Genomic DNA, 18,357 nt, shown 5'->3' on the forward strand with positions numbered 1-18,357 from the left:
GGGTCAACCACTAGGTTAGTTTCTGAAGCTCTCAGATTCTTCTCCCACATCTCAGCAACGCATACTTCAAAAGACACTTGCATCATCTGATGAGTATAAGCGTCAGAATTCTTCTCACCAGGGACCACTGGGAAGGGTTGGGGACGAACATCAGATTTTTCTTCTTAAGCCAAGCCAAAATGGCATCTTCGCCTTCAGGCATTAGCGAGTAAGGGAAATCTTCGGAAGGAGATTCAACCGCAGACTTTCCTTTGGCTATCCTCCCCTCACTCGCGCAAGTCTCGACATCACCATCCTCAGTATGACCACCAGCGTTTTCAGCCTGCTGACCGGTGGCATTTTCTTTACCAATATCCCCAAGCACATCCCAATCATCATTTGGGGAGAGCAATGAGAAGTCTTCGGCAAGACCCATGGCAGCATTCACATCAAAGGATTCCCCCGCGGAATATATCCTACCAAAAGAAAATTCAGGGGAAATAACGGGCAGAGTACCCATACCAACAATATTATCGCCAACAGGAGCAGATCCACCCCGCCAGTACCACTAACGGTAATATTACCCTCAGACTCACCATCACCACCCGCGACAATTCCTTCTTCACCATCACCACCCGCGACAACTTCTTCTTCACCATTACCACCTTCGTCATCAGGGTGAGAAGTGTCGGTACGCTCTTCTCCATCAGACATTTCTTCATCCTCAGCATACTCTTCGTTTACAGGGCTCGTAACCTCCTCATAAACCTCAGCCTCACCGGTAAACACAGTAGAAGATTGTTTGGATCCAAGTTTCTTCTTCTTCGACACCTACAAAACAGTACACATCCCCACAAAGGCTCATTTTTTCCCTCACTTGAAAAATGAAAATTATTTCAAGCAAGGAAAAAGGGGCAAATAGAATAGAGAATATAAGAAGAAACTATACCTTGGCAGCAGCAGCATTCTTCGGTGGATGGGTAACACCAGAACCCTCCTCCTCATCTCCATCAACGACATCAAGAGCGTAAGGAAAATTCATGCCCGCGAAATTCGGACGCCAAGGACAGAAATCTCCATAATGAGCAGGAGGAGTTTCACGAGGCTTGCTGTTTTCAAAAGGACGCCAACCGCGCGGACCAGGAATCCAACCATAAGCCCAAGGACCAACTACCTCAATAACAGTAGCATGACATTCATAATCATGGTCACGCTTAATCTTTTCACGAGCAGGAAAGAGTTTTCGTTTAGCAGATCCCTCAGTACCAGGAACATACTTTAGCTTGGCATCACTCACCTCACTCAAAAGACGAATTTCACCACGGGGAGCAGCAATATTACGAAGACTAACACTCCACGGCTTACGATTTCTACTGTTGACATAATCCCCAAAGGAACTGTTAAAATTCTGAGGAGTGTACCACTCTCTCTCAGCAGGATTTGGAACATAGCAGGTCATCATAGTCTTTCCCTTGCTTCGCAGGTAACATTCCTTCAGTGAACGAAGATAATTCCCAGATAGTTGTGACACAGAACGATTATGAGTGTTTGTGGAAGAGCCTTCACGACTAGCCAACACGTCATAATAAAAGGATTCACCCGACTTATATAGGGGCAACATGAGACCCACCTCGAAGGCTCCAACCGTAGTCAATAGATGAAACTTGTCAAACTGATACTTAGCAAGGAGCTCTTAAGTGATATCATCGTCAGGGGCATAGAAGCGAACCTCAAAAGCTTAAATCTCATGTTTTTCCTTGAACATCTCAAGATCAATATGCTTGAAAGTGACCTTCTTCTTACCAACTGAAATGCTGCGTATCACGGGGACAGTTTCTTCTTCGTCTGCGGAATCAGAAGTAGGACTCAATTCCGAAGCTTTCCTTTTAGAAGAAATATTTTTAGACGGATCAGCCCTCGACATAGTACCCTTGGAGTACGTCCCTTTGAAAGAAACCGTGGGAGGAGGAGGCAAAGATTTCTGCGGAGGAACTGAAGGAGGAGCCATAGAACGAAGGGGCGGAACATCCAATGCTTCATTACGAGGAGGGGGAGCCCGCGTACTCCTATAGACATCACAAGGGGGAGCCTGCGCACTCCTCGAATCTTCACGAGGACGAGAAGGGGCATGGTTAACAGCATACCTAGACCCAGAAGGACCCTTCGGCACATCCCCTTTCTTAGTAGGCAAAACCTTCGCACCAGAGGAAGATGAAACCCTATGACCCCGAGGATCCGATTGCGAAGACTTGTAAGGACCTTCCCAAAGTGAAGATCTGTCAGAATCTCGACGCGGAGGGGATCTTGGCGGACTAAGGAGCCCGCGGACAATCAGACATATCTACAAGGAAACACAAAAACAGTTTAGAGAAGAATACGAGGAGATCACTAAAGATCAAAAAACCCATAATTGACGGTTCATCCGGGTAAACGTTAAAAACCCCAAGAACTAAAAATAACCAGAAATACTCCATCAAACTTCAGGGATAATACTTAGATACAGACTCACAGACTTTGAAACAAAGAACAAGGGGCAAGCATATATGCTTCGACATGTGTGTTCTTCATCACAAAGCCAAGGACACAGCAGCAGGAAACAAACGGGTAGATACATAGATAAATCAATGATGAGCAGCTAATGAAAAACCCCATACCTGTATAGAAGAAGACGACAAGCACCCACCACAGTCGAAGAAAGGAGGATCGGAGATATCAAAAGCTAGTTGTCTGCGATACAAGGGAAACAACAATCGAGAGCGAAAGAAACAGAAAATTGAATGATGTTATCTTCCTCACAAGAATGACGATAATAAATGACTAAAGAACAAGAATAAAAAACAAGAAGAGGACGAACACTGACAAGAAGAGGATAAAAGTTTTTTTTCACATTCTCTTTCCTATTTATGAAGCTAGAGAAGACAATAACTGTCCCTCGTACCAAGGAGCAGTTATGGGGAAAGTTAATGCAAAGTGGGAAACGTGCCCGTATCTATAGGGGAAGTTATTTCAGGAGAGATAAAACGTGTAGGACGACCTTTCTTCTTCTAAATTGCAAAATTCGCCCAAGTCAGAAGAAGAGGGGAAAATTGTATGTACACCTTTCATCATCCACCACGTGTACAGAAAGAGACACGTGGAAAGCATGCAAAACAAGATACCAACAAGCATCTCATCAGAAGATGCCACCGGTCAGCAGATCTGACGGTCAGGGACAGAGGATCACATAGGTATGATGGCTTAGAGGAGCACCAGATAATACCCCTTGGGTGTTAATACACCCAATTCCGAGGAAGATACCAGATCAACGGCTGAGAGGAAATTTGACTGACACAGATGTGACCAAACAAAGAGACACTTGTCTGACACGAGCAGACATCCATCTACCCGCATTAAATACCAAAGAGATATACACGTGTCAATCAACTCGTGGAAGAGGCGAGGATAACCCTTCATATTCAAGCTCAGGCCGCAACATATGCCGAAGACCTATGCGTAATGGGCACAAAGCACAAGAAGATAAGATTACAACGACACCTCAGAAGTAGGACCCACGTTCCAACCCTATAAATACCCCTCTCCACTAAGAGATAAGAGGTCGACCAACCGAGAGCAATTATAGGAGAATATAGGAGAGAGAAATAGGAAGAGTAAGTAATCCCCCTACTCCCGCAGACCTATGGATACTCTAAAGTCATTCGAATATTTTTGTAATCATTCAATACATAGTGAAACACCAGTCCCGTGGATGTAGGCCTTAGTGCCGAACCACGTAAATCTTTGTCTTATTTACATTTCAGCACTTTACATTCAGCGTTGAACTTCATGTGCTTTACATTTATACTTGATTATCTGTTTATTCCTTCATACGAACATTATTTATGATAATACTCGACTAGACAATGACAAACTCGAAGGCTTTGAGTTGATGAATCGATATAATCATCCCCTTTACGCTTACAAAGCACAATTAGAATTAGAACGTGTGCGAATTTTGTTTGTAAACACGTAGATGGCTTCGTGATTTATGTGTTCACAGATTCCGAGCCAAAACTAATTCTATGATTAAACAGAACATATATGTGCACCAAACAGATCTGAACTTTAATATGCGCAATAAACATTAAGTGTTACTCAGACTTCTCTTAGATTCAAAGATAGATGACTGAGATAATATGTAATCCGAACACCCTCTTACGAATTATATGGCAATACTTGGGATACTTTGTTCTGTTCTGAAGAAATTGTCTGGATCAACATTGGTCTTCACTTTTACCAATCTGTCAAAGTTACCCTTGAAGTACTTGGCGCCCCAAACCTTAGCTTGTGCATAAGTAGCTGTGCCATTTTTACTTATCTTTCCCAAATCAAGATCTCTATAATTCACATATGCTTCTCTCGGGGACTTGGAAACATAAGGTGTCATGAATTTATACATTCTTCTTAATTGATTAATATACCCTTCCGATGTAGGAACCTCTTTTTCGTTGGGAGAAGCCATGTAAAAAATATGAAATAAGGTTCCATTTCTATGTGGGAAGGGAGTTTCAGATTCAGAAATCTCGCTCATTCTTCCACCATAAGGCATAAAAACCAAAACATTTTGCTCATCTTTTAGCAATCTTTCAGAAATCAGTTCAATGCCAGTGTGTGAAATAGGTTTTTTCACGTAATCTAATTTTCCCTTAAAGTTTAACTTCGTTTGTGGCAATCTCCCTAAAACATCAATTGAAGTGTTAAAAGGAATTTCATTTAAGAAGAGTACAGATTGAATCCAACTCATTTCAATGAAAGCTTTACTAGCACTCAACTCAGGAAATGTCGTTTTCATCACCATTTTAAGCTTCTTAGCATCCCCAAGAAACAAGGACCTGAATGATGCTCTGATTGTTTTTTCACCTTCCGTAGTAGGATTCATTACACGTAACGAGAAAAATATGAGAAGTTCTTTCGGAAGTCTGTGTGCAATATCCTGCCACTTATGAACAAGAGACAATGCACCTTCTGCTAAGGTTTTGTCCACTCTAAAGACAGTTACAGTAGGCGGAACCGATACTAATTTGATTTTCCAAGAGAGAACAATTCCAAAGCTACCTCCACCACCTCCCCTGATGGCCCAAAACAAGCCTTCTCCCATGGTTTTTTTGTTGAGTATTCGTCCATGAACGTCCACTATTCGAGCATCAATAACATTTTCACCCGCAGTTCCATATTTCCTTAGCATGGCCCCGTACCCACCTCCACTGATGAATCCACCAAAACCTACAGTTGTACCAATTGCTGCAGGAAAGGCGAGAGTGTTGCTCTTCTTTGCAATTTCGTAGTAGAGTTCACCTGTGGTTGCACCAGACTGAACCCATGCTACTTTACCTTTTACATCCACATTAATTTTTCGAAGATTGAACAAATCAACAATAATAAACGGAACATCTGATGTGTATGATAGTCCTTCAAAGTCGTGCCCCCCACTTCGAACTTTTATCTGGATTCCATGCTTTCTGGAACAAATTACAGCGGTTTGAACATGCGATTCTTTTAGAGGTGTTAATATTAGAAATGGTTTGGGAGTGATGGATGTATTGAATCTTATGAATGAAATGGTGGAGTGTAGGATAGATGAATAGTTAGCACTTTTTGGGGTGTATATTGGAATGGAAGTATCAGAGTGAAGGGAAACGCATTTAAGAAAATCTTCATGTGTAGAGCTTGAAGTTGCTGACGATTTTGAGAATAAGAGAAAGAAAGATATCAATATTGAAACTAATAGTAAAAGAGATGTTCTCATATTTGCAGGTTTGTTGTAAATATGAAGGATCATATAAACTGATATCGTATATATAGTATCATAAGCCTACTATTTAATGGTGTTAGAAGGGTTTGAATAGTTCAACTGGTTTTGATTTTAACATTGGCGTGGATAGCATCAACAAGACACATAAGAAGATGTGAATGCCAATCTCTTAGACCATTGAATTTCATCATGACAGCTAAAGCCATACAAAGTGTAAACAATGCCTTATAATATCAAGAAACGAGAAACATATACCAAGTCCCATATATCAATGAACGAAATTAATTTAATATCATATCAGATGATAAACTGATAAGAATAGATATTATACATTTTAGCCAAAATACCAAGAAAGGCATCGGGATAGGGATGAAATTGTATTCTAATTACAAGTTCGATGTGTTATTCATGCTTAATGGATGGACGGTTTACCATCTAAATAATGTGGATGGAGGAAGCGTGCTGATTGCGTTAAAGACACCTATACACACACATAGCCATTAAACTTCGAAGATTTACGTGTTTTAATTTATCAAGTTGATGATTATTCAAGAACACGGTGTACCTGGATCGAGATAATTTGAACGTTGAATTCTTGCTTGTCTAGCTAAGAGTTCCAACTACTAGTAGGGTACATGAAGTATATAATCTAAAATCCTGAATTGTTTGAAAACGTGATGCATTTCTATATTGTATAGAGGCAAAAAATTTGTTTTCATTGACTTTAGGAAAAAAAATTCATTATTGTCAGCTGATTAGATATTGATTAACAATTATTTTGATCTCATCCAAAGAAAATGTGGATTGGCATCGGTAAGTGCAAGGGGTATGGGTAGTCTCCAAATGGAGACCAACTCTTTCGTATGAAAGACTATTCATCCATATGAACGAGTGAAGCTACTATGAAAAAATACAAAAAAAGACACTACACGAACGGTCTCCTGTTTAGTTATAAAGAATTGGATTTTGGACCAGACGGGGGACTGTCCCCCGTCCAAAAAAAATCTTCTTAGACGGGAGACAATCCCTCGTCAAACAAAAAAACCTAAAAAAAAGCTTCATAGACGAGGGATAGTCCCCCGTCAAAATAAAAAAACGAAAAAAAAAGTTTTTAACGGGGGACTGTCCCCCGTTTTGTACTAAAAGTTTTTTTTTTCCTGACGGGTGATAGTCCCCCATCTAGTGTGAAACTCCCAACCACTCGTTCATCTGAACGAGTGTCTGGAATGTTTGGGGGAAAAGTGGGATAAATACTACCCACATCAGCCTCTAATTAGACCAAATTGGTAGTCACTCTTTCAAAATGAAAGGATTACACTACCCATAAGATTTGCTCCACGAAGGTTCAAATTCTGAATATGCTGGGCTTAAAAATTTATGGACAAAGGTTGAAAATTGTAAGCCTAATTCTAATTAGTTTTCAGAACTTCAGACTATTCAATGAGTGGTAGTGCCAAAAACCAACTCACTAAATTGTGAGAGATATTGATCTAACGCAATGCAATAAATCAGACATGCGGTAAGCCAATGAATGGAGAGGCTTTGAGGATTATAAACAACAAGATATTAGATTGCCCAGATGATGTGGGATTAATAATTTCAACACGCCCCTTCGCGTGTAGTCTCGTTGGGGAGTAAAAGTGCGGTCAAATGACTCGTCGTAAAATAGCCTGCTCTGATACCATATTAAAATATGGATATCCAACTCAAAATCAATTGGCAATGAAAGGAGTGGCCCTAAGAATAATAAATCATAGGATCTTAGATTGCCCAGATAACGTGGGACTAATAATCTCAACAATACATAAATAAATATAACATTACAATCCACAAGTTTTAATTCGTGAAAGTGATTTTGGAGAAAGAAGTGTATGGATTATAAAGGAAATATGTGAAAGTAAATGGATGTGACAGAAAAAAATTCTATGTTTCAAACAAGATTTTGGCTAAAAATTAATTATGCTACAACTACAAGGATTGATAGTATATAAAGGTGGGCTAATTAGTAATTTTTAAAATAAAGGTGGGCTAATTAGTAATTTTTAAAATAAAGGTGGGCTAATTACTGATTTGCAAAATAGTTACCTAAACAAAAAATTTAACTAGCTAAAAATAGGGACGGGCTATAGCCGAAATTAGCCCCTTGCTAGGCCCATCCCTGATCCAAAGATAGCTGACTTCGAGTCTAGAATCATCCGTTTTTAATTGTGCCCACACTTCTTAGTATTTGTTGATGTTGATTTGTTTTAGTTCGTAATTAACAATGGTTGTTTGTTTCTAAGGGTTTGTCAAAAAGCCTTTGTCACTTTTTATTTATCCTTGAAACTTTTTGTTTAGGTTAGGGTTGTTTTCCCTTCTTTTTGGTGTATTCCCTTGCGCACAACTTGTATGCTTCTTAATACAATTCCTTTCAAAAAAAAAAAAAAAAGAATGAAGTTGCAAACTTAAGAGTGTTTTCTTTAACCATAAAACAACAGAAGATAAAACTACATGTAAAGCAGCTGCTTCAAGTCTAACTCAGTGTAATGATGTAATGATGAAATAGAACATAAATGAGCCAAACAGAAATTTCAACCTAAAATCTTAACTCCAGGGAATGAATCTTAAGCATTTTCAGATTTGTCTAATTCATGACTCAAAGATAACTGTGATAATTATTATTAGCACACACAAACACATTTATGTGATCCAAATAGCTTCTTACAAATTGAATCATTAAAATGCAATACTTGGGATACTTTGCTCGGTTCTGAAGAAGTTGTCTGGATCGACTTCGGTCTTCACATGTACTAATCGGTCAAAGTTACCCTTGAAGTATTTGGTGCCCCAAACCTTAGCTTGTGCATAAGTGGCTGTGCCATTTTTACTTATTTTTCCCAAATCAAGATCTCTATAATTGGCATATGCTTCTCTTGGAGACTTGGAAACGTAAGGTGTCATGAATTTATACATTCTTCTTAGTTGATTAATATACTCTTCAGACGTAGGAACCTGTTTTTGGTTCCACAAAGCCATATAAAAAATATGAAATAAGGTTCCATTTCTATGTGGGAACGGAGTTTCAGATTCAGAAATCTCGCTCATTCTTCCTCCATAAGGCATAAAAACCATAGCAGTTTGCTCATCATTTAGCAATCTTTCCCATATCAACTCTAAACCAGATTGCGAAATGGGTTGTCTCACATAATCAGATTTTCCCTTCATGTATAACTTAAGTTGTGGACTACTCCCTAGAATATCAATTGAACTGTTTGTAGGAAGACCGTCTAAAAAGAGTACAGATTGAATCCAACTCATTTCAATAAAATCTTTATTTTCGACACCCAACTCAGGAAATGTCTCTTTCATCAGAAGTTTATGTTTCTTAGCATCCCCAAGAAACATGGATCTAAATGTTGCTCTGATTGTTTTTTCATCTTTTGTAGTAACATTCACCACACCTATTGAGAGAAATACGATAAGCTCTTGAGGAAATCTATGTGCAATATCTTGCCACTTATGAACAAGAGACGATGCACCTTCTGCTAAGGTTTTTTCCACACTAAAAACAGTTACAGAGGGTGGAATGGATACTAATTTGAGCTTCCATGAAAGGACAACTCCAAAGCTTCCTCCGCCACCCCCCCTAATGGCCCAGAACAAGCCTTCTCCCATGGACTTTCTGTTCAGTATCGTACCATGCACATCCACTATTCGAGCATCAATGACATTATCACCTGCAGTCCCAAATTTCCTTAACATAGCCCCGTACCCACCTCCGCTAATGTACCCACCAATACCTACGGTTGTGCAAACCGCTGCAGGAAATGCGAGAATGTTGCTTTTTTGGGCAATTCTGTAATAGAGTTCACCTGTAGTTGCACCAGATTGAACCCATGCTACTTTACCCTTTACATCCACATTTACTTCACGAAGATTGAACAAATCAACAATAATGAATGGAACATCTGATGTATATGAAAGTCCTTCAAAGTCATGGCCTCCACTTCGAACTTTCATTTGAATCCCGTGTTTTTTTGAACAAATAACAGCGGTCTGAACATGTGATTCTTCTAGAGGTGTTAATATAAGAAAGGGTTTTGGAGTGGTGGATGAATTGAATCTTAGCATTCCAATTTTGGATTGCAGGATGGATGAATAGTTAGCGTTCTTTGTAGTGTAGATCGGGATTGATGTATTAGAATGAAGAGAAATGCATTTAAGGAAATGCACATGCGTTGAGCTTGAGCTTCCAAGGGAATTCGAGAGTATGACAAAGAAAGATAACAATAGTAAGAAAGATCTTAATGAAGTTGTTCTCATATTTGCTAGCTAGTTGAGGTTTGCTGTGTAAATATGAAGAAGGAGATCATATATAAACCGATATCATATGTATATACAGTTTCACAAACTTACCGTTAATCGGACCAGAGAGGATTGGAACGTTCAGCTCTTTTCTGATCATTGAAAGTCGTCACCTAATACGATTAGACAGCTAAACTCATACGCGTTTTAACGTGTTTATATATTATTTTTACTTTTATTTTGAAGCATGGGATGACGGGATGTATTCATATACTATTACCCAACAAATTTGTTGGCATTGACTTAACTAATTTATCCTTGTCATCTGATTTGATATCTTTTGATGCATCTGTCTCTGTTCTACCAATAATCTTGCAGGTGGTGGAATCATCCTCCATGGCAGTGACGGGTAATATGCAGGTGGATAATGTAACACCTACCAAGCAGCTTCAGCTGGTCAGATATCATTTTCCTCTCTCGATATCTTTCGCTTTCGAAATCATATCTTTTAGCTTTCTTTAAATGATTAGGTTTAATCTTCAAAAAAAAAAATCAATAAAGGACAATTATTTTGATCCCATAGATAAATATGTAGATTGCTAAGAAGGTTCAAATTCGGAATATGCTTTATTGCCTTATAGATATATTTATATTTAAAGTAGCAGTTTCTTACATTTCTGTTCTTCTAGTAAGCTATACTTGGAACACTTTGTTCGTGTCGAAAGAAGTTGTTTGGATCAACTTTGGTCTTCACATTCAATAATCTGTTGAAGTTACCCTTGTAATATTTTTCACCCCAAACCTTAGCTTCTAAGTAAGTTGTTGTGCCATTCTTGTTTTGACCAAGATCTAGATCTCTATAGTTAATGTATGCTTCTCTAGGTGACTTGGAAACATATGGAGTCATGTACTCATACAGTCGTCTTACGCGATCGATGTATTTTTCGGATGGTTCCTCCTCACGAATCCAGTAACCCATGTAAACAATCTTGAATATGTTGCCGCCTCTATGTGCGTAAGGGATTTTAGATTCTGAAATCTCACTCATCCTTCCACCGTAAGGGACGAGGACCGATATAGTTTGGTCTTCTTTCAATAGTCTTTCCCACAGTCCTTCTAATCCGATTTGTGGAATTGGTTTTTTCACATAATCAGATTTTACCTTAAATAACAACTTGGGCTTGGTCCTTTTCAGTAAGATGTCGACGGAACTGGCAGTTCCATTTAAGAACATTCCATCCAAGAATAGTACAGATTGAATCCAGCTCATTTCAGTACAATCTTTACTCCCCAAACCCAGCTCAGGAAATCTCTGTTTCATTAATTTTTGAAGCTTCTTGGCATCCCCAAGAAACAGAGAACTGAATGTACCGACTATTGTTTTCTCCCCTTTTGGAGCAGAATTTACTGCAGTTAATATTACAAGAATAACGAGTTCCGGAGGAAGTTGATGTGCAACTTCTTGCCACCTATGAACGATATTCGTTGCACCTTGTGCTAAGCTTCTGTTAACTGAAAAAACCGTTACATTGCGTGGAACAGAAACCAGCCTGATCTTCCATGCGATAACGATACCAAAGTTCCCTCCACCACCTCCTCTTATGGCCCAAAACAAGTCCTTGCCCATGGTTTTTTTGTTAAGAAGTCTACCATTTGCATCGACTATTCGAGCGTTAATTACGTTATCGGCTGCCATACCGTATTTTCTAAGCATGTATCCGTACCCACCTCCACTCAAGTGTCCACCAACACCTACAGTGGCAGCAGGACCTGCAGGAAAGGCGAGAGTCTGACTTTTTTCTGCAATTCTGTAATACACTTCTCCAAGGGTTGCACCAGATTGAACCCATGCTTGTTTATGCCTTACGCCGACTTTGATTGATCTAAGATTGAACATATCAACAATTATAAACGGAACATCAGATATATAGGAGAGACCTTCGAAATCATGCCCCCCACTTCGAACTTTAATCTGAAGGCCGTACTTCCTAGAACAAATTACAGCTGCTTGAACATGAGACTCTTGTAATGGAGTTATTATTAGATCCGGCTTTCGAGTGCTGGATGAATTGAATCTGAAGTTTGCTATATTTGATTGCAAGATGGATGTATAATTTGAACTCTTAGGTGTGTAGATTGGGATAGCATTTGTCTTGGAATGATGAGAAAGGCAGTAAAAGAAGTCTTTATGAATTGAACTGGATGTACCTATAGAAACTAAGAATCCGGCTAGGAATGAAAACAGAAACGAAACCAATATTGAAGATCTTGAAATGCCCATTTTTGTTTGGTTAGTGTTTGCGCTCTTGAATCATTTGTCTAAATACGGAATTTTAAAAGATTTTCGAGGTCAGAGTAATTACTTCATAACGAAGAGAAGATCATTGATTGATGCTATTATTAATGTCAACTCTTCTGTTGATTAATAGGTAAAAAATATATGTAACATGTGGAAACTGCATCCATCAGTTCATGACGGAATCAACTGCTGAAATAAAGTAATATTACAGGTTACTTCTAGTCTCATTCCTCTCTGCATTGAAAAATGAAACTGAATATAACAGAAAATACTAATGACACACATATGAATGCTAGGCGCTATCCTAATTACTACTAGACACACTAACTAAGACTGGGTTTCAACTGCTAAGCTGATCCACCTTCTAAACCAGGGCAACTAAGGAAATTATTTTAACTCACACAAATGCATAAACAGAATAAAAGTTACTAATTAAATCTTTAATACATAGGCAATACTTGGTATGCTTTGTTCGTTTCTGAAGAAATTGTCTGGATCGATTTTGCTCTTCACTGCTACTAATCTGTCGAAGTTACCCTTGAAGTACTTGGTGCCCCAAACCTTAGCTTGTGAATAACTAGCTGTGCCATTTTTACTGGTTTCGCCTATATCAAGATCTCTGTAATTGACATATGCTTCTCTTGGAGACTTGGAAACATAAGGAGTCATGAATCTATACATTTTTCTGAGTTGATTAATGTACTTATCGGATGTTGAAACCTGTTTTTCGTTCCACGAAGATACATATAAAATCTTAAACAAGTTTCCATTTCTATGGGGGAAAGGGGTTTCAGATTCTGAAATCTGACTCATCCTTCCACCGTAAGGCATAAAAGCCATAGCAGTTTGCCCATCATTTATCAATCTTTCCCATATCAATTCTAGACCTGTTTGGGAAATAGGTTCTTTCACATAATCAGATTTTCCCTTATAGTATGCCTTCGCTTGTGGCCTGCTCCCTAAAATATCAATGGAACTGTTAGTAGGTATGTTATCCAAAAAGAGTACAGACTGAATCCAACTCATTTCAATAGAATCTTTACTTTCCAGGCCCAACTCTGGAAATGTCTGTTTCATCACAATTTTCAGCTTCTTAGCATCCCCAAGAAACAGGGACCTAAATGTTGCTCTGACTGTTTTTTCATCTTTTGTGGTAGCATTCACTACACGTAACGTGAGAAATATGAGAAGCTCTTGAGGAAGTTTGTGTGCAATATCTTGCCATTTGTGAACAAGTGAAGTTGCACCCTCTGCCAAGGTTTTACCTACTGAAAATACAGTTACCGTAGGTGGGACAGATACTAATCTTAACTTCCACGAAAGGACAATTCCGAAGCTACCTCCACCTCCTCCCCTAATGGCCCAAAACAAGCCTTCTCCCATGGATTTTCTGTTGAGTATTCTACCATGAACATCCACAATTCGAGCGTCAATAACATTATCACCTGCAGTTCCATATTTCCTTAACATGGACCCGTATCCACCTCCACTAATGTGCCCACCGATACCTACAGTCGTGCAAATCGCTGCTGGGAAGGCAAGAGTGTTGCTTTTCTTTGCAATATTGTAGTAGAGTTCACCTGTGGTTGCACCAGACTGAACCCATGCTGATTTACCCTTTGTATCCACATTGATATCTCGAAGATTGAACAAATCAATAATAATGAATGGAACATCTGATGTATATGAAAGTCCCTCATAATCATGGCCTCCACTTCGAACTTTAATCTGAATTCCATGCTTTCTAGAACAAATTACAGCGGTTTGAACATGCGATTCTTCCAAAGGTGTTAATATAAGAAAGGGTTTTGGAGTGGTGGATGAATTGAATCTTAGCAATGAGATAGTAGATTGCAAGATGGATGAGTAGTTAACACTTTGCGGTGTGTAAATGGGGATGGAAGTACTAGAATGAAGGGAAATGCATGTAAGGAATTCGCCATGCGTTGTTGCCAACACATTCGAGAAGATAGAGAAAGATAAAGAAATCGAAACTAACAATAGTAAGAAAGATTTTGATGAAGCGGTTCTCATATTTGCTAGTTCAAGTTTTGTTGCAAGTATGAAGGAAATCATGAAAACTGATATCGCATATATAGTCTCATAAATTTGAGTGTTTCTTTGACTGGTTATGTTGTTGTCATGATTACATCAAGAAAAGTTGAACGTTCACCTAACTAGTATCAATTATGCTTTCTATGTAATGGCTAATTGGGAAACCTTGTTTGTGTAATGTTGCTGCTTTCTATTTTCTTGTTCCGTTATCTACTTCTTGTAGGACCTTGTACATTCTTTTCTTGAATAAATTTTCTCTTCTGATAAAAAAAAAAGTTCACCTAACTGGGATTTCATATTTGACAGCTAAAGTGAGATAAAGTACGCGTCAATCATATAAAGAAACAAACGAGAAAAATATGCAAATTTTTTAAATTCTTTGAATCGTTATCATTCTTTGACCTTTTAGAGTGTGTATATTGGGATAGAATTTGTTTTAGTATGATGGGTATAAGTTGGATGTACTCGGCGAAGAATGAGAGTAGAAATGAAACTAATATATTAAAAGATCTCGTGATGCTCATTTTTCCATTTTTTAGCTCATTTTTCGGAAATGATACACATCATGCGGGCTCAATGATTGTACCGCAAGAGAGTAGAGAATGGGTCTCCTTATGATCCGACGATTTTCCAAGGGTGGGTTTAATGTGAGTCCCTCTCTCTGCGTCACATCCGCCGGGTGTAAATCATTTTCGCTCATTTTTACGGGTCGAGATCGTCTGTGCCACTGCTTGTGTGTGCCCTATGTGCCACACCAATAGAATGACGCCACATCATTCCTCTCATTAACCATGACTAACTAACTAAATAGATTTTCTATATATAACAGCAGTCATTTAGGAAAGATAATCAATTATGGACTGCTGTTATATATAGAAAATCTAGTTAGTTAGTTAGTCATGGTTAATGAGAGGAATGATGTGGCGTCATTCTATTGGTGTGGCACATAGGGCACACACAAGCAGTGGCACAGACGATCTGGACCTCATTTTTGCTTGCTGGAGTGTTGACCTTTTAGAGACTAATTAATACTATTATTATTAATATAGATCATGTGGGAACTGCGGCATCCACCATCAACAGTTCATGATGACGTAACCAATATGCTGAAATAATATTACAGGTTATTTCTAGTCTCATTCCTCCAGCAAAACCTCCAATACTAATGGTAATGGATATTAAACTTGGGTTTGACTGTGTCAACAATAACAGCCATTGGGAAGTTCAATATTAAGATTGATTCCTTGAGGTGCACTTGAGAGGTTTAGCGAAGCATTAATCAAGGACAAGGGTTTTAAAAGGAAATATAATGATTTCTTATGGTCCTTGCTTTTGTATTAGTTAGTAGTCTAGGCTGAGCACAGCACACGTTCTAAACAAGGGCGGATATCAGCACCTTCTAGGGGCTTATGCATCTATTCTGAGAGTATAATTCTGCGTACACGGACCTCACAATGGTATAAAATACTAACTAGTGCACATTGATTTCCCATGGGATTTAGAACGCTCCATCTTTCGCATGTTGATTTACAATGTCTACGTACATGAGCTTCTACTCTTTCGTGCAGTTGTAGTTTTGGCTGCAGTTTAAGAGTTAACAACTTTTACGGAAAAAAAAGAACCATTTTTTTGGGCACCATGCTTTTTTGGTGGGCACCATTAAATGATAGAAATGTCTAACCTATAGTTATAAGGGGCGTCTTAAAGTGTGAAGATGACTCATTTGCCCTTTCCCCTAATTAAGGTTATAACCAATTTAAATAACTATCTAATCTAATAACAAAACTATTTCGTTAATCTTATCTTAGCCAAATTTGTGAGAATATTTTTTTTCTCTTGTCTTCTAGGGAAACGCAGATTGTTGATCCTACCGTAATTCCTATTCATCTCCGAAATCACAAGGACTACTGCAAAAAGGTAATCAAAACCTAAAGTTTGCTTTTTAATACCTAATTAAAATGTAAAATTTACATGGAACAAAACTAGACCGACAGGCATAGATTCCTATTCTCACCATTTTCCGGCCTCGTCTTATGATATAGACACATGGCTGATGATTCAACTAGTCGAGGTTTAATAAAACATATAAAAGTAAAAACCGAAATACATGGTCTTTTTGTGTGATAATATGCATTTACAATGCACCTAAACTATAAGAATTCGGCTTTCGTAGTGCATGCTAATTGTTCTCAAGGATGAAGCCGAAAACATGGAATGAGATAAAGAAAGTCATTGTTAGGTGTCAATGTTATACTGCGGTAAAGTCATTGGGTAATGATACCAGTGATCTGAATTTGAATCTCGCCACCATCAAATTCTTTACCATTCAAAAAAAACATAAAGAGAGTCTCCTACAGTTATTTGCAAGTCATTATTCACTAACTAAGCTATTATTGAAGCCTTTCATAGTCGCCATCACTGAAATATTTTTCAACAATCCCTTTTTGTTTTTGAAACCACCTAGAAATTGAGAAGTTTCTTTCTTCATCTTTTGTTTCGGTATTTTGATTTTCTTCGGGAATCTTGTTCGTCGAATTTAAATCACCTGGCGATTGTTCTGTTGTTTCTATTGAATGAGGAACCACCTCCTTGTTTCTAGAATGTGATGTCTTTTCCTTCTTTTCTCCCTAATGTGTTCTTTTTTTTGCCTTACGATTGAGTGTCTGGATTATTACACAACAATGCATGTTATTTCGTAAGAATTTAGATCACTGATTAAAAATAAATAAATTAAAATTATTTCAGTGAGACATCGTGAAAGCAAAATCTAACTTTTAATTACTTCAATAAAATGACCCCACTTGCCGCGACCTAGCTCTGACAGATCACCGGATTCGAATATCTTCGTAACACTCATGATCTCTACTTTAATAAAACAAACATCATCAATGACATATCCTCTTTTGGGGCCAAGTAGTTCTGTATGAGTCATTGCTTCAAACAATGTTGTCCAATTTGCGAACATGCTTCAAACAATGTTGTCCAATTTGCGGACATTTCGCATTGGATATCTAAGGAAAACACAAGAAAATCAGAAATTTATATTACCAAGTATAAATTTAACTAAGAAATATAGAATTAAAAATACCGTGTTTCTTGTTTACTCTGTATCTTTTAGATTGATAACCGATAAACTGTATTCAGACAAACCACGATCCAGTGCACAAAGGGGAAAGGCCTATCACAAATTGTGTTCCGATCCATGTCCCTTCAGGTGATTTACGTATAAGTTCTCCAGGCAACCCTTTTGAATCAATGGTCAACACCCTTATCACAAAAGAAAAACACAAATTAATCAATAGTAGTAGAAATCGAAACACTGAGACATACCATTTAACACCACATGCGGAGAAAACTTCAGAGTAATGTGTTTCACCACTCAAACTTGAAAAGTTTTCAATCTTCCATACGTATTTATTGGAACTAGCGGAAATCATAGTACTCATTGATTGATCCGAAATGAGAAAAAGAAAAGAAATTTGATTCTGCCAAAGTGGTACACAAAAAAAAAACGCACTTGCGTTATTTATATAGCAAAATTGCATCGCGGCTCGGTTTCCAAAAATAGGATTTAGCGGAATGAAAATGAGTTTCAAACCAGAAGATACAGGTATGTTCCCTGATGGTACTCCTCGTTTAAAAAAGAAAAAAGTTCCTAAATCCAAAGCTCCTATCGAAGTCTCGGCAAATAAACTCTTGGAGTTTGGATCTTCATGGGGTTTGGAATTTCTACCTCGAAAGACTAATCGTGAAAAAATGTTTAACGATCATGATGATATAATTATAGAAGATGTTAACGAGTTTGCTAACTGACAATAGGCAGCAGTCCTCATTACGGTTCGTGAGTTACTCTTTGATTCTTGTTTTACAAGCTGTGTGTTCTTCTATTGACACTCTTTGTGTTCTTAGAAGTTTCTTTGCGTTAGCTTTATTTTTGTTTTTGTGGCTTTAG

General features: G+C 38.2%; 4 protein-coding genes across 4 annotated transcripts; all 4 read right to left on the reverse strand.

Moving 5' to 3' along the window:
- Nucleotides 1–3,976: 3,976 nt before the first annotated feature.
- On the reverse strand, nucleotides 3,977–5,762 carry LOC113285451 (berberine bridge enzyme-like 8). Its single transcript, XM_026534328.1, has one exon. The coding sequence runs from the start codon at nucleotides 5,759–5,761 to the stop codon at nucleotides 4,178–4,180; it is 1,584 nt and encodes a 527-aa protein (XP_026390113.1). The 5' UTR covers nucleotide 5,762; the 3' UTR covers nucleotides 3,977–4,177.
- A 2,486-nt stretch (nucleotides 5,763–8,248) lies between these two features.
- Nucleotides 8,249–10,189, reverse strand: LOC113285452 (berberine bridge enzyme-like 8). Its single transcript, XM_026534329.1, has one exon. It carries the CDS (start codon nucleotides 10,067–10,069, stop codon nucleotides 8,483–8,485), a length of 1,587 nt encoding a protein of 528 aa, XP_026390114.1. The 5' UTR covers nucleotides 10,070–10,189; the 3' UTR covers nucleotides 8,249–8,482.
- Nucleotides 10,190–10,671: 482 nt separating this feature from the next.
- On the reverse strand, nucleotides 10,672–12,432 carry LOC113286972 (berberine bridge enzyme-like 8). Its single transcript, XM_026535628.1, has one exon. The coding sequence runs from the start codon at nucleotides 12,330–12,332 to the stop codon at nucleotides 10,737–10,739; it is 1,596 nt and encodes a 531-aa protein (XP_026391413.1). The 5' UTR covers nucleotides 12,333–12,432; the 3' UTR covers nucleotides 10,672–10,736.
- Nucleotides 12,433–12,589: 157 nt separating this feature from the next.
- On the reverse strand, nucleotides 12,590–14,424 carry LOC113286971 (berberine bridge enzyme-like 8). The gene has a single exon (XM_026535627.1). It carries the CDS (start codon nucleotides 14,382–14,384, stop codon nucleotides 12,783–12,785), a length of 1,602 nt encoding a protein of 533 aa, XP_026391412.1. The 5' UTR covers nucleotides 14,385–14,424; the 3' UTR covers nucleotides 12,590–12,782.
- Nucleotides 14,425–18,357: the final 3,933 nt, after the last annotated feature.

This window comes from Papaver somniferum, chromosome 6, assembly GCF_003573695.1.
Source record: "Papaver somniferum cultivar HN1 chromosome 6, ASM357369v1, whole genome shotgun sequence".
Taxonomy (NCBI): Eukaryota; Viridiplantae; Streptophyta; class Magnoliopsida; order Ranunculales; family Papaveraceae; genus Papaver; species Papaver somniferum.

Excerpts from the sequence above, each read along its gene's own strand:
- LOC113285451 (XM_026534328.1), bottom strand. The coding sequence starts at position 5,761 with ATGAGAACATCTCTTTTACTATTAGTTTCAATATTGATATCTTTCTTT.
- LOC113285452 (XM_026534329.1), bottom strand. The coding sequence starts at position 10,069 with ATGAGAACAACTTCATTAAGATCTTTCTTACTATTGTTATCTTTCTTT.
- LOC113286972 (XM_026535628.1), bottom strand. The coding sequence starts at position 12,332 with ATGGGCATTTCAAGATCTTCAATATTGGTTTCGTTTCTGTTTTCATTC.
- LOC113286971 (XM_026535627.1), bottom strand. The coding sequence starts at position 14,384 with ATGAGAACCGCTTCATCAAAATCTTTCTTACTATTGTTAGTTTCGATT.